The 16,119-nt window shown below is 40.2% G+C and overlaps 1 protein-coding gene across 2 annotated transcripts in view; it reads left to right on the top strand.

The window, feature by feature from the left end:
- The first annotated feature begins 563 nt into the window (after window positions 1–563).
- Window positions 564–16,119, top strand: part of CYP7B1 (cytochrome P450 family 7 subfamily B member 1) — a 174,055-nt gene continuing 158,499 nt past the window's right edge. Inside the window, exon 1 of one of the 2 annotated variants that reach the window (XM_084795173.1) lies at window positions 564–962. Coding sequence is in view for 1 of the 2 variants with exons in the window: in XM_084795172.1 (XP_084651298.1) it covers window positions 847–962 (116 nt within the window). In the remaining variant the exon portion in view is untranslated. The remainder of the gene's footprint in view (window positions 963–16,119) is intronic. The other variant, XM_084795172.1, reaches the window with a different exon arrangement.

The raw sequence follows: 16,119 nt of genomic DNA, 5'->3' as shown, positions 1-16,119 counted from the left end.
GGGGGGGAGGGATGGGGTCAACTCCCATTGTGGAATTAACACCAGATCTCTTCCTCAGCAAGTCTCAGTTTATCTTTCCGGGCATGGTTTGACTCCTGTCCTCAATGCTTCAGTTTAGTGGGGCCTCGATCTACTGAGCCATCACTTCAGCCTCCAAGACAGGATACTTTTCGTCTGCCTGTAGAATGTGCAATGCACCATGGCATGTAGGCTTGCTTTATTTTTACCTGTGGCTTCTGTGTCTACCTCAGCTGTCCTTCTGAAAGATGGCCAGCTTCCTTACCCCTGCTTCTGGTCTGAACCTTTGCATATATTATGCCCTCAACCTCAATCAAATCACAATAGATGCTGGCGAGGGGGGGGGGAGGGAGGGGGAGGGGCGGACCGCACATCCTGCTGTATCTGCCAGAAGTTTTGGATGGCCTGTGCCAAAAGTCCAAGTCTCTAGCCTAGTGTGTGGGGAGAGGCGTCAGGCCGGGTCCCTCCTGTGGTCTCACTGCTGACTGCTGACGCAGAACAACCTCCCCACTCCCCCATCGTCCCTCCCCCCCCCCCGCCTCCCCCGCCCCCCAGGCCTTCTTGGCTTCAGCGGGGAAATTCTAATCCTTTTCGTCTCCCTTGGCCGCGTTCCTGCCACAGGAGCAGGAGGCGGTGCGCTTGGGTCAGGGGGGAGGCTGCGGCGGGGGAGGGGACTCCACTAACTTTGTAGTTCAGCTTTGGGGACCGCTGGAATCTTCTGCTGTGCGCCGCCGTCGCCGCAGGCAGGACAGAGGCTTTGGTCGAGAAGAGAGGGCACAGGGCCCTAGCCAGAGCCATTACCCCCTGCAGAGCCGCCGGCGTGTCCCGATGGAGGGAGCCAGAGCCCCCGATGCCAGCTCTCCAGAGCTTCTTGCCCTCCCAGGCCTGCTCTTTGCCGCCACCTTGCTTCTCCTGGCCCTGTTCCTCCTCACCAGGCGCACCAGGTAAGCACCAAGGCTGGCCACGCATGCGCGGGATGGCGGCCGCATAACCCCTCGGGCACCCATCTGGACCACGGGTGCAGGCTGACCGTGTGGCTAGCACTGAAGTCCGCGAGAGCCGGTGGATATCCCAACAAAGGCTTCTCCCAACCCCGGAACACACTCACACAGAGGTTGTTAGGCCCAATCTGGCTTGCTGCGCCTTGCTGGTTGTAGTCATTTAAGGTTTGCATTAAGCATCATGCGTGACCTTTGCCTGGGCCCATGAATGGTTTGTGGCTCAGAATTCCCAGCATTTCAAGAAGAACATTTTCTTGAATTTCGTTTAGCCCAAGGAGAAAAGTTTTAAGAAAATGCTGGCGCGCTATATGAGTGCTGCTATGTGCCTCAGTTTACTTGATTATACCTCACTTGGAAAAACGGAGACAACAGTAGTTACTGATCATGAGATTTTGTGAGGGGACAGATGTGGTAATAGCATTTATGCCTCTGCCCTGTTATTTTTCTCAGCACAACAAATAGTAACAACAGCAAAACTCAAGTGCATAACTATCCTGACTGAAATTCGAAAGCAGAGAAACGCAATTAAATTTATTCACTTCAAATTTATTTTCTTTAAGCCACTGGTGTCTTAACTTTTTCACGCACAGCTTTCATGGCTTTTGAAAACCAAGCAGATTAATTTGGGGGGAATAGTAATGACTATTTAAATGTGTATCCGTATGTCCATGTATCAGTGCGTGTGTGACATAATTTCTCTGTGGTTGTTAGAACAATGACACAATTGTACTGAGTGCAAGTATCTGGACATTTCTGAAGTATCAGTTGAAGGAAAGACATTCAGTGTAATAGTACTTGTATTTTCTCACATGTGAGTTTTCAGAGAACTTTCCGGAGCTTTCCCTTCCCTCTTACGTACTCTTTAGAACCTTCACATTGGTTTTTTTTTTCCCCCCACATTGGGTCTTTAACTTCATGCTCATGGGGCTCTCCAAGGCTCTCACTGCCCAGCCAGTTACGTTGCACTTGTAGGTGTGTAGACAGGGAGGGTGTTTGTTCTAATCTTCATTTACATGCAAGGCAGGAGCAGACACAGCTAACTAATTCATTCTAGACCACTGCGGGTAGCTGGGTGAGAGTGTGGAACTCGGGAGGGCCACGGGGAAGTAAACAGGCAAGGCAGGCTTTCCACATGGCATTCAGTGGGCTGGGCAGGTTTTCTCTGCTCCGTCGGCTAAATAGTATCTGCTGAAATGTTCATACCTCCAGCGGCCAATTCCTTCACACATGGGAGCCTCTAACGCAGGTCTGTAAGGAACTGCGTTCTAGAGCCATCCATAGACTGTGGTTCAGTGTGGGACGATGTGGGGATATTCTCATCTGGAGAGACCTGTGTGTCTAAAGGATTCTGCTTTCTGTGTCTGAACAATTTACTCTATCACAGTAGGAAAGTCCTGCCTGATATGACCTGTAAAAGGGAAGGAAAATAAGGCTATAATAAGATCTCAATGCTGTGTCACATGTCTGAATGATTATTAATATAAATGTATAAATAACAGGAAACATTATTACAATGTGCTTTTTACCCATTTTATAGTATTCTTCAGGTGACACTGATGAGTAACACACACACACACACACACACACACACACACACACACACACATACACACCCTTGTGCTGTTACAGATAGTGGAGTTGTAATAGATATGAAACCTCCCTCAGCCACAATTTATGTTACTAATAGTGATGTGTTAAGTCTCTGTCCCTTTCTATACTATTGACGTTACTATTACAATTCATTCTGATGTGCTACTGTGATAAAGAAAATAAAATTTCACTTCTCTCTCTCTCTCTCTCTCTCTCCATCTCTTCTTTAATAATTCTTTTTAATAGTTATTTCTGTCCACCCCATCCCCTGACTTGGAATTGAGCCCAGGTCTACCCGTGTGCAGCAAGCACTCTACCACTGAGCCACAGCCTCAGCCCTTTCTTATAACTTTGATAGAACTTCACACTCTTCCATACCTGCTGCAATTATTTCACTCTTTTCCTTTGTATTTAATAGTTTCTGGCTGGGCAGTGGAGGCACATGCCTTTAGTAGAAGCAGAGGTAGGCGGGTTTCTGTGAGTTTGAGGCTAGCCTGGTCAACAGATCTAGTTCCAGCATAGCCAAGGCTACACAGAGAGACCCTGCTGTAAAAACCAAAGGGAAAAGTTTCTGTGTATACCCCCTTATGTAGAAAGCAATGCTACATGACAAAAATATCCAATAGGGGTTTTCTTTATCAGCAATTAGTGCTTAAGGAGCATTAATTCCAATTTTGTCTGGAATGTTTGTAATACAGTGTTTTATAGGAATGACGCATAACCCAAAGTCTTATTCTCCCTGAGTTTTAGTAACGTTGTAGGTAACATTGTTTACCTGTGTGTGCTTTGTTTTCCCTCATACCCTGCCCCCTGCCCACACATTCCTTCTTTTTCTTTTAGAGATTGGGTCATAGGTTAGTTTGACCTGCTAGGATCAAGTGTTCCTACCATGTTAGTAACTGAAACAAACTTGAGTGGCATGATGCCACTTGCTTTTAGGCCACTTTAATGTGTGTGTGTGTGTTTGCATGTGCACAGTTGTGTACTTCTGTGCTTCCTTTTCCCTGCTGAGAAGATGATTTAGTGAGATTGCTAACTACAGATGCTGCCCTAGTATTCCAGGGGGAAGAAAGGTAACAGTGGCTCAGTTTAGGGTTATCACTCTAGGAAGGATGGGAAAAGCTTAGAATCAGCGTGTATTCTGGACAATAGAGATAACAGGATATCCTAGTGGCAGATAAGGGAGAAAGGAATCAACAATGGAGTTTGTCTTCCCCTTATTTTTCCTCTGTAGTTCTCTGTACTTTTTAACACTTCCAGCACAAATATATTATATTCTGCTTCCTCATTAACATCAGCAAAATATAAGAAATCTTTGTCTGTAGACTACAGCAAGAAAATAGTATCTAAGGATCAGAAATCAGACCCCTCACTAGACACTGAACGTGCCAGTGCCTTGGTCCCCGACTTCCCAACGACCAGAACACTGAGAGAGAAACTTCTCTTTCTTACAAGGCCACAGGGCCTGTGGTACATTGTTAATGTGACCCCTATGCCCTAAAGTAGATCAGATTTAACACGAAATGCCTTCTAAATGGGAGCAGCTTTCGAACTTTGCTCAGCCCATGGTTTCCAGCATCTTTGCTGCAACTGCACACATAGTTGGCCAAGAATTGAGGGTTGTTTAGACGCAGATGTTTTTAAAGAACCTCATTTTTTTCTCATTTATATTTTTCCTTGGTTTTCTGTTGCTCCAGTAGCCTCAAACTGGCAGCTCAAATAATACCTTAGCAGCTTTTTTTTTAGGGGGGGGAGGGTCATAGTTATTCTTGATCTCCTGTCCCCTGGATCTATTCTTTAAAGTTCTTAGTCTCTCCGTCATCTGCCTTGGGGTCCTGTTATTCAGTAAATACATAAATTTCGTACTTAATTGTCTGTGATAATGTCAGTTTCTAAGCAACTTTACATTTCTAAAACCCAAATTCTATATGAAATTATCAGATGCTCAGTAACAGTTTTAACCAGGTGATATGGAGTGTGCGTGTGCCTGTGTGTGTGCATAGGTTTTCTTTCTCTTTTATGTACTCACAGGTCTATTTTTCCCTAAGATTTATTTTCATGTGTGTGAGTATATTGCCTGCATGTATTTTTCAGGTTTCTAATCTTCAATTAAGATCTTTGATTCATTTGGGGTTCATTTTTTGTTCGGGTAGAGAGAAGGGGATCTAGGTTTACTTTTATACACCTGGATATCCAGTTTAAGAATTAGTTTTTAAGTAAATGATTATTGATTAAACTTTAACTCCCTAACCTTTGGAAATATTTGATCTTACTCTTGTCTTGCTAATTTTGATTTTCCCAGCATGTTCATGTATGTACCTTAGTACATACGTGCAAGGCTTCTTTGTGATTGTTTGTTTTCTTATCACCCATCACTATTCCTTTATATAAATGTGTGCAGCGTGTTCTCCTACCTACTAAAGAACATCTTAATGACTTCTAATTTTGAATCTTCTTCACAGAAGGTTGCTAAAAATATTCATGTGAAGAATTTAGTGTAAGCTTAAGTTTTGAACTTATTTTGGTAAACACCAAGAGCACAATTGTTTTGCATATTAAAATCTCTTTAGAAAAATGCTAGCCTGTCTTCCTAAGTGGCTGCGTCATTCTCCACCTCCACCAGTGTTGAGTGAATGAGCGTTCTCAGTGAGTCACATCCTTGTCATCATTGGCGTTTTCGGGGTTCCGTTCTTATCGTGCATTTTGTTTGTTTGTTTTGTTGTTGTTATTGTTTTCTGTTTTGTTTTTTTATTGTTTTTAGAGACAGAGTTTCTTTGTGTAGCCTAGGCTGTCCCGGACTCACTTTTTAGACCAGGCTGGCCTCGAACTCACAGAGATCTGCCTGCCTCTGCCTGCTTAAGTGCTGTGATTACATGTGTGTGCTACCTTGGCTGGCTGTCCTTAGCATCCTAATATGTGATTTAGTACTTTTTCATTATTCACTGGTGGCTTTTTAAACACTTGTTTCTCATGGTCAGTTGCCTACTTAGTTTTTTTTTTTTTTGCCAGATTTTTAATGAGATTGATTTGTTGTGGTTAATTCTGAAGTGTTCTTTGTATACTTTGGTCATCATTCCTTTACTAGTCCTGTGTTTTGAAAGTATATTCTTTTGATCTATGGATTGTTTTTCCATTCTAAATAACATCTAAACAACAAAGTATAAAGTTTTATACTTGAATGCAAGTCAGCTTATTTTATTTTCTTTCATTGACCATGCTTTTGGTGTTACATTTAACACTTCTTAAAGACTACCACATATTTTACATCCTTCTTTTTGTAAATGTTTTTCAGCTTCTTGCTAATGTTCACATTAACATGTGAAGCTTTAAACTACCCAAAATAAGTGTGGCTACTTCTGAGGTACGTTTGATGATTTTCTAAGAAGAGGCAGTTTCTCATAACTGCATGCACCCAGCATTCCTGAGTTAAATCAAGGTTCTCTCTCTTCCTAGTGCTAAGATCCTCACTGAATACATTTCATATCTTTGAAGAGTAACATATTACGTGCCAGTGTACCACATGTATAATAGCATTTGTCTTACTGGGAAATTGAGATATTCAGAGAAATCCATGAAAAGTTACCACACAGTGGTGACTAGGGCTTTAGCCTTCAGTTTAGTTTAGATACCTAGTGCCAAGAAAGTAAACTAAAAATATTTTCTTCCTTTATTCTTACTTTATATGTATGCATGTTTTACCTACATGTATACCTATTCACCACATGCATGCAATACCCACAGAGACCAGAGGAGGGCATTAGATTCCCCTGGAACAGGAGTTACAGAGGGTTATGAGCTGCCATGTCAGTGCTGGGAATCTAACCTGGATCCTCTGGAAGGGAAGCTAGTGTTCTTTTTCTTTTTCTTCCCATTTCTTGTTTTAATCATATTTTCACCTATACATTTATATTATTACACATAAATAAAATAAACTACATACAGCAAGAAGAACCATGAAACAATCAGGAATTATATAAATGCTACATTCATAGTGTTTTGGCTATTTGTATTTGAAAACCTTGAAGAAAATGTCTTTCCTATCTTGATGAGTCTAAAATTCTGAATGTAAATCAGTATCTATCATATCTCATCTCTATCAACTTAAAACATCTATCTTGATCTAAAAACATCTTAACCCCTAAACAACTAAGCTTGATTGTAAAACAAAACAATCTGGTCTTCAACTCCATAAGAGACTTGAGAAGGAATAAAATTTAATTACCTGAGTAAACTAGAAGTGAAGGTTAGCAGCTTCCAAAATGAAAAAAAAAAAAAATGACAGAGAAAGTTTGCTCCCTGAACAGTCACCCAAAACTCTGTATAACTTTGAAGCATCATCTTCAGCCTTCTGGCCCAGTATATCTGACAGACATATTTGTGAGGCAGGAACTATTGAGGACTTGCTTACCCTGTCTTGGCAGAGTTTGGCTGTTGATTCTGCCTGTATCCAAGCTTGTCCTTTTTTAGGCAGAATTCAGTCTGGGGCAGAAAGAAGGTCATTTTCCCCGTGGCTAGTTTGCCACATTTGAAGCCAGCTTCATAAGGAGGTTCATCATCTTCTTTGAGGTAGGCTGGGTGTTGCCAGGAGTTAACCTGTTTTGTTGTCAAAGAATCTTTAAAATACTAAAAATATCTTTAAATGTCATATTCTGTAGGTCTTGGGGGCTTTTGAAGACCTTATCTAACCATTTTTCCTTATATATCTATAGAATCATAAATATCTATTAAACTTAGGATATATATTCTTGTGAAAAAATAGAATAGTAATTGACGTGACCATGATTTGATAAACTAACAATTAGCTTTTATTACTTAATTATCCTAAACAGCCTGCAATACCACTTTCAAGGCAAACCTTGTATTATAACTGAGTTGGAAACTAGTGGCTGAGCCGCTTCCCCAACCCCTTGAAACTATTTTCTTTCAGTGGCCAGCTACTGGAAGTGCTATAGTTGTGGACTACATTACCCAACTGTACATTACAAACTTTCAAGGAACTGGTTAATTTTTGTACCTTTTCAATTTCTGACTCTATTTGTTTTCTTCTGAGTCCTGCTGTGCCTACCTGCCTATATTATTAGCCATTTGCTTGTCATAATTTAAACATAATATTAACCAATAGTAAATAACTTCTATCAGCCAATGCGTTGCAGTGCTCCTCAGCCAACTGTAGCAAAGAGCTAATTTTACTTTTTTGTTTTTCATTTATATTTGCATCTGCTAAAAACAGATTACTTGGAAAATTGTCATAGAATAAAATTTAAATGACACTTAAGCCCAAGGTAATGTCTCTTTAATATTTAACTCATTACAAATGTGATGGTTCTGTCAAAGGGTACTACGCATTATAGGATCTTGACATTTCAGATTTTGTCATTATTTCTTTGCAAATAAGAGCTAAGAATGCAATTTGTGATGATAAACTTCCAAAAATTATAATCTGGCCTTTATATGCATGGAGAGAATGAATAATGTTTACAAGAAGTGTTTGGCTAATATTACTGTCCCATACAAGGAAGTTGTTTCTCTTTTCATCACAGCTGTCCTTTGGTATCTAAAAGGCATTTACTACAGAGGCTCCTTTAACTACAAAAATCTACTGTGCTCAAGTATATTCCACAAAATAATGTAAACTTTTACTGTCTCTGGGTTACTTTAATACCTGATACTACTGGGCTGTAATACTTAAGGATCCCAACCATAGAAAAGTTCATGCAGTACAGTTGCTGTTTCTTCCTGAATATCCTCAACCTGTAATTGGTTGAATATACAGATGAGAAACCAGACCATATGAACTATCATCAATGCTTAATCACTCCCAAATAAGATGTATGATGTTCCAGATTCATCCATTGATACCTTTGCCCAGTGAGTGAATAGAACTATACTGTCATTAATAGTGACCATTTCTCTTTTATCTTTCCCATTTTTCATACGAATAGGAAAAGGATGGGGGTCATGCAGAGAAAAGCGTGTGCCACTAGAGAGTGCACCGAGGCTCACAGGCAGAACTTTATGCTTCATGATACTAGAGAGGTGTCAGGGAGCTCCCTAGACATGTCAGAGGCTCTTGGTTAAATTGCTGAACAGCAAGTATGCTGCTCTTCTTAAGCGCAGACTTTGGATGACTCACTACTGTTCAAAACACATTTCTGGGCTTAGGAAGAGGGCTACTGGGTAAAAAGTACTTCTAGTACCAAATTGAGGATTGAAGCTTGGATGTAAAAGTTTTACCCATGTGAAAGACAGACAAGCTTAATGGCCTCCGTGTCACCTCAGCCTTGGGAGGAAGAGATGAGAAATCCCTGGAGCGACTGGATAAGCCAGACCAAGAGCTGTGGGTTTAGTAAGAGAGCCTGTCTCGGTGTATAAAATGGACAGTGTGGTGATTTGAACGAGAGTGGGCCCCACAGGCTCATATGTTTCAGCAGTTGGTCTCCATTTAGAGGAGCTGTTTGCGAAAATGTGGCCTTGTTGGAAGAGGTGTGTCACCGGGAGAGGGTTTTGATGTTTCAAAAGCCCACACCAGGGCTGATTTCTCTCCCTCTCTCCCTCCCCCTGTGCCCCCCCCCCTCACGTGAGCTCTCAGCTACTGCTCCTGTACCATGTCTGCTTGCCTGCCAGCATGCTCTCCACCATGATGATCAAGGACTAACCTGTAAGCAAGACCCCAAATAAATACTTTTTTCTTTAAGTTGCCTTGGTCATAGTGTTTTGCTATGGAGTCATGGAGAAAGACTCAATCTGGCTTCTATGCTCACAGACATATATAAATATGCACCCCTGCACATTTGTCTCCAAACCTCACAATATGTTACCATATATATCATACATGTGCATATATATATCATACACATGTAGGCACATACTGGAGAAGGAAGGCAAAAAGGAAAGAGTGATGGAAGGGATGGGATGTAAGAAGTAAGAAAGATTTGACTGTTACTGCCTTGCTTTGTTTCTGTTTTTGTTTTATTTCGAGTGGTTAGTTATGCGTTACACTTGGAGTCTGGACCCAGGAATCTGCTTTGCAGTTAGATCAGGCATGAAGGAATCCATGATCAGACAATGCGGACAGACTCTACAAGTTGGAGCAAGCAAGGAGGCATTTTTCTTACAGGCTCCTGAAGGTGGTGTAGACTTATCTGCCGTCTCAACACCATGGTGATAACCACTGAGACCCATGTTGGTCTTCTGGGCTCCAAACCCAACAGATAATGAACTTATAGTGATTTCCCCAGCATTCCTGGGAAAACATCTTATTCCCTATGCTTTCTTAATTGAACTGTGATGCTTCTTCAAAGAGGCTCCGAAGGAGGAACAGGGTTGTCTTGTGGCTCACTGTACTCGTTCCTCTTGAGAAGCACCACTAGATACTCACGAATTCCACTCATTTCCCACAATGCTAAGTGGTAGTTTGGAAACTCCTAATGCTAGGCTTTACAGGTGGTGATGAATCATCCATCTACGTCTCTTCCTTAGTCAGTGATTCACAGTAGGTTTTGAGTGTTTGTAATGTATCTAGCATATCAATGCATCTGAAAATGGGACACAAGCTACAGGCATTGGGCCTCAGGTGTGATTCAGTCTCGCCGCTTCTAACATAGTCTTGATACAAATCCATGATGGCTGCCTTCAGCTACAGGACAGAGGGCTGGAATGACTGAACACTGAAGGGGTAAAAGACTGGGAATTACCCTGCACTGGAGCAGGCTGCAGGCTATGCAGGAAGGATTGACAGCTTATTGCAGGAGAGTGGCTCTGTTCTTCATCCAAAGTAAAAAAAAAAAAAAAAATCCCACTGAAACTGCTCCAGGTTACTGTTCTGTGAAAGGCAAAGGACAAACGTGTGACACTACCTTGCTGAATATGAGATGCGGACATCAATTACATCCTGTGTTTTATAGCTGAAAGTGCTCACTTTATGGCTTGGCTTTTCCCCCCTCTTTTAAACAGAGAAGTATGCAGAATGAATATTTTTGGCTATAGAAAAGTAAAAAAGATTAATTAATTCTATAATTGCTGAATATAAAAATTAATAGAATTTTTAACAAAAGTGTAACTATAGTGTGATTTAAATTCATTGTCATTTTTTCTTGCAACTTCATCCTAAATAGTTAATGAAGAAAAAATTTACAAGTTTTACTATATAAAACACCTAGCTTAATGTGAGGCACTGAGTACCAATGAAGAATGAGTGAACAAATGAACTGTTTGGTGCACTCATAATTATCTTTCTTCCAGTATGAATATTTTAGGGTATTTCCATATCACTATATATATATATATATATATATATATATATATATATATATATATATATAATTCATACACATTGATAGTTAATGCCATCCATACCATTTCTTCTCATTTAAACAGCAAGCTCCCTTTACCTAAATTTTTTGTAAAACAGAATTCATTGGCACAATGATTATTCTTCAGTATAAACATATCCAAAGCACAGTAATTGGAATGCAATATACAAATGTTCTGTCTCTATATATTTAATATGTTAATATTTTTAAATGGTCAGTTCACTTTTTATGTGCTACCATGACAATTCCTCTCATTTTCATCAGTCTGCCTCAGCGGAAGTAACCATATTTTTTGAAACTCTGTATTTGGTCTCTTTTAATACAGTTTTTTCTTAAAGAGAAAAGCTCAACAAAAGCTCGAAGTCAAATAGAACCAGAATCCAGTACCTATCTAGGGGATCACCAAAACTATTCTTTTCCTACCAAAAGGAAATCATTGGACAAAGGAGCTTATAGAACCATGTTCAAATCTATAGGGTATCCTGAGTAATATAATAAACTTATAGAGTTGCTTAGGCTTTCCGATTATGAAAAAAAATAGTTCTTCATTTGTCAATTGCACTAAAGTTTTCTTCTTCTTCTTCTTCTTCTTCTTCTTCTTCTTCTTCTTCTTCTTCTTCTTTTTCTTCTTCTTCTTTTTCTTCTTCTTCTAAAACTTATTTAGTGTATGCATACATTTATTTGCAAGTTTACCTCTCTCCTCAGAACAGGAAAAAGCAGGGAAACATGCAAACATGTTGTTTTGCCACAGGATCACTTTTGAAAGAAGTGAATTTTGCTTATGACAAGAGCATACTTACTGTGGGGCCTCCGACACCTTCGTAGGACTTAATGGAGGAGGACCTAGGACAGGAAGTGCTTTTCTTCTCCTGGGTCTTTGCAAAGAATCACTGAGCTGTTATTGGAATGGCCAGGTCAAGAATAGTTGTTTCTATTGAAAAAAAATGGTGAGAATCATGCTGTTCATGGACTAGCAGTTGTAACACTTCCACTGGGGTGGTGAAAAGGGCATGATGACACCTGTCACTTTCTCTGATCCTTAATTTTCTCCTGTAAAGAGAATCACTTTTGAATATGAAGACATTGCTGTTCCTAAGCTGACCTGCCAATACATGTATTTTAATAATGTGGAGTTTCCCAGCCAGCAAACCACACAGGCCTCTTTCTGACTCTAGAAGTACTCTTCTTTCTGTACTTCTAGTGTCAACAAAGTGCTCCAGATCTGTGGGATTCTCCCTGCTCTCTTAAGCTAACTTGATTGCCTTCTCCCCCAGAACCTCAAACTTCACACCAAATATCCAGCTACTCTGCCGGCAATTTAATGTTTCTATTCAATGTTATGCTTACAAAATTTAGAGACATGCCTGGCCCTTTGTAACTCATGGACAAACAATACATGTTGGTTAAGCAGGAAAGCCTAATTGTTAAGTAGAGTAAGAGATCCAAGCCTTTGGAAAATTTGTTGCACAGTCACTGTTGGTGTAAAGAATGCTGAGAAGCAAACCTGGCATACATAGTGGACTATCAGGAATATTACTCACAACTCCACATGTTAATGAGCAGTTATAAGTTGGAGATTTCTTTAGACTACTTTTAAGAATAGTTTCAAGATTCTGTGTTATCAGAAACACAAGGTTCCAGAACCCAAAGTAAATGTAGACCCACAAGCAGTGTCTGGGTCTGAAGGTGAGATCAGTGCTGCTTCTGAGGAGTGTTTCATTGCTGCTCTTTGATGGGATTTGCTACGGATAGTCAAAACTCAAAATCCAGGAGCAAGAACTCAGATTTGAATAACTTCACTTCGGAATTAAGACAACCCAGATTTTAGATCTGTGATGAGAAGACTATTTACAAAATGAAATTGACAGGTGTAAGAGCTCACACTGTAATTTTAGCACTTATGAACCTGAGACGAGGAGACCTGGGCTTTGTTTTGGCCTTGACCACATTGGAAGATCCTGTCTGGAAAAAAAATACCCCTATACCATATTTTGATATAAATCATATTAATATAAATCAGATGGAGCACTGTTATGAAAAGGAAGCAGAGAGTGAGATATTTGACTCTCCCCATTTTCACTTGTTAAGAGTAGGCTGAGAGCCACTGTGAGCGTGGGTGAGAGTGGGGCAATCACATCAGAGATCGGAGGGTGGGTGTTGAATACTAGCCCCTCTACTAACTGGAAGTAAGGGTTTCAGCAAGTTATATTACCTCTCACAGCAGGAGTTGTGGAGAGAGATGGATAATTTTGGGTAGCTCCCATGAGTATACCTACAAGGGAAGCAAGCATGTACTTAGTAGCTAGTACTTACCACTCTTCAGCAATGTGGGAAATTCTGACATGAATGCAAAACAGAATATGCATGGAGCCCATCTCTCAGGGATGCAGAGTTGAGTCAGGAACACATACAGTAGATTGAATCTTCTAAGTTCACACTTCCCTCTCCATGAGTTCAAAGTTGCTTATTGCCTGTATTCCTTGGTTTTACACACTTTGTTTCACACATAATCTCCTAAGGTCATACTTTGTATTGAGAGGAGAGTTAAGACTATTGGTGCTTATTAGCATAGAAATTTCCATCCCATTCCTATCCCTCAAGCTATAGTCTTTCCATTCTGATGAAATAAAAATACGTAGTGTCTGACTACTGTATGAGTGTCTTATTAGCTGCTGATTATGCAGCAATGAAATCACAAGGAAACCAAACCTACAGAGGCATACATTACATAACAATCCCTCACAAAAGGGTGTGCTATCATGATTGAGCAATACTACAGAAAAAACAAGGGCTAATAGTGAGACTAGATTGCAAAAATCTTTAGAGTAGTTACTATTGATTTTGGATGATGTATACTTTTCTGTTTAAATAAAAAGGATGAGCCTACTTTATTGGTCATCTTACATGTGTGGTGTTTATGAGACACATGTCTGTGTTCTCTTTGGATAAGGTGGATAAAAAGAAAACTAGAGGCTGTGAGCTAATGACAAAATATCTAGTCTCTAAACAAGAGACTCTCAGGTCTTACAGTGTGTCAAGGTTATTGTGGAAACATACCTGATTTTCTAAATACTGCATATAGTCCAGTCCTGAGACTGCCACTGAGTTTGTAGTTTGTGGTTTTACTTTCAACACTTAAGCTGAGTTTAGAAGAGCAAAGCAAAATCCTCAAGTAAAATTATTAACCCCTCTCAAATTTCTTGGAAGCTCTCAGCAGGGAACAGATAGATCATCGCTGCTTGCGACTGGGTGAAAGGAGAGATGCTTACCTTTTCCTGGGGTATATTTTATAACTCCAGTGCCCATCATCCTACAGAGTATGAGGAGGCAGGAGTATAGGCTGTAGGTTCATCTACCCTGGCAGGTTTTCACCCTGGTCCATAGGCCACCATGAACACACTGAGGCATGCCTGCTACCTTGGAGGGCTGTGAGACATTGATTGTTGTTGTTTGTTTAATGTTTATTATGGTGGGTATATTGGTTTTCAGTTCATGGTTCAATAGTTTTATTCTTTATAGTAAATGGACATTTTATTGCAAATTAAGGTTTCTACAGTAAGTGTATAAAGTATGACACTCTCAATAGACATTTATAGCACAGCAGTAGACTGTCCTGGATAGAGCTTTACTGCATGTGTCAAAGTCACTCAGTCCTTTTTTTATTCTTCCTTCCTCTGATATTGAAAGTGAGTTCTTCACTCTCTTTATGCCTTGAATCTCCAGTGATGGGTCAGGGGTGGGATGGGGTCAAGGTGGAGCTTGTACTGAAATTCTAAGATCCACTAAAAGCCCCAAACTCTGTAACTTCAATAATTTTTCAAAATTATTTTTCAGACTTGTGAGGTTTTAAAAAATTATTTATGGTCCACCATTGTTCTTACCTATGGTTTAGGTGCTAGGCTTTGTTATAGAATATTGCATGGTGACAGATGGAAACACTGATAGATTTGATAATAAGCCGCTTCCCATTGTGGTTTTCCTAGCTGAAAAGAAGAGGGGGAAAGAGGAGAGAGAGGAAGAGAGAGAGAGAGAGAGAGACAGACAGACAGACAGACAGACAGACAGAGACAGACAGACAGACAGACAGACAGACAGAGACAGACAGAGACAGAGAGACAGACAGAGAGACACAGAGAGACAGACAGAGACAGACAGACAGACAGACAGACAGAGACAGAGAGAGACACTCACACAGAGAGACAGACAGAGAGAGAAACACACAGAGAAAGACAGAGACAAAGAGAGACACAGAGACAGACAGACAGACAGACACACACACACACACAGAGAGGGGGGGTTTCTGTGTTAAGAATTAATTAATGGAGAACACTGGAGAAAAGTATGAGGGAAATGCATGGTAAGAACCCTGGGACTCCTTAGCTGCACTGCTGGCCGAGTTTACTGGGAAAGTTTGAGGGGGGCAGTGAGGCCTGACCCCATGTCTTCAGGCTGAGCCTTCTGGGGGCAGAAGATGTCCTAGTGAGTTCACACTTAGCTGGCAGCAGGGAGTCAGGGTGGAAGCACGCAGAGATGTGAGAAGAGGAAAGTGAAGATTATATTTGTGGGAGAAAATGCAGAAGAAAGTGAAATTACTAAAGAATTGCTCTTTCAAAACAAATAATACCTTATTATATGACTTTTTTTTTAAACTCTTGGGCCTATCTGTCTAACACTAAAGAATGAAATGTGTAAAAAAAAATAGTACTCATCAATAATAATAATAAAAATAATGAAACAAAAAAGAAGGTGTTTGGGGATCAGAAATATTACAGGATACTTGGGAGACTTCTGTTTATAAGGTTGATGTGTAAAACGGTCATCTGAACAGCGATGGGATGAAGCCGGATGTTCATATATAGAACTATAAGAAATGGTTTCTCAAAAAAAATTGATATGAACTACTCTAATATCTACTTCTAATCTGCAGCATTGGGCTTTGGGAAAAAAATGGGTCCCTTCATGAGTTAACTAGTAAAGTGTGTGGAGACTGGCTACAGTAACTTATTTTCTTACCCATGTGTACTTTATTACCTTAAACTAACTTGACTTAAGTAGCAATGATTCACTCTTTTAATTTTTAGCATGTATATTATTATCAGTGTTGCAGAAATTCTAGAATCTTTGGGGAAAGGTGGCAATTGTTTGCTCAACATAAATAAAATTGATCACTAAAGCTATAACTAGAGAGAAGTCAAGTC

The sequence above is a fragment of the Acomys minous genome (genome assembly GCF_964271855.1).
Source record: "Acomys minous genome assembly, chromosome: 9".
Classification (NCBI taxonomy): Eukaryota; Metazoa; Chordata; class Mammalia; order Rodentia; family Muridae; genus Acomys; species Acomys minous.
This window is presented reverse-complemented; position numbering and strand designations above follow the sequence as displayed.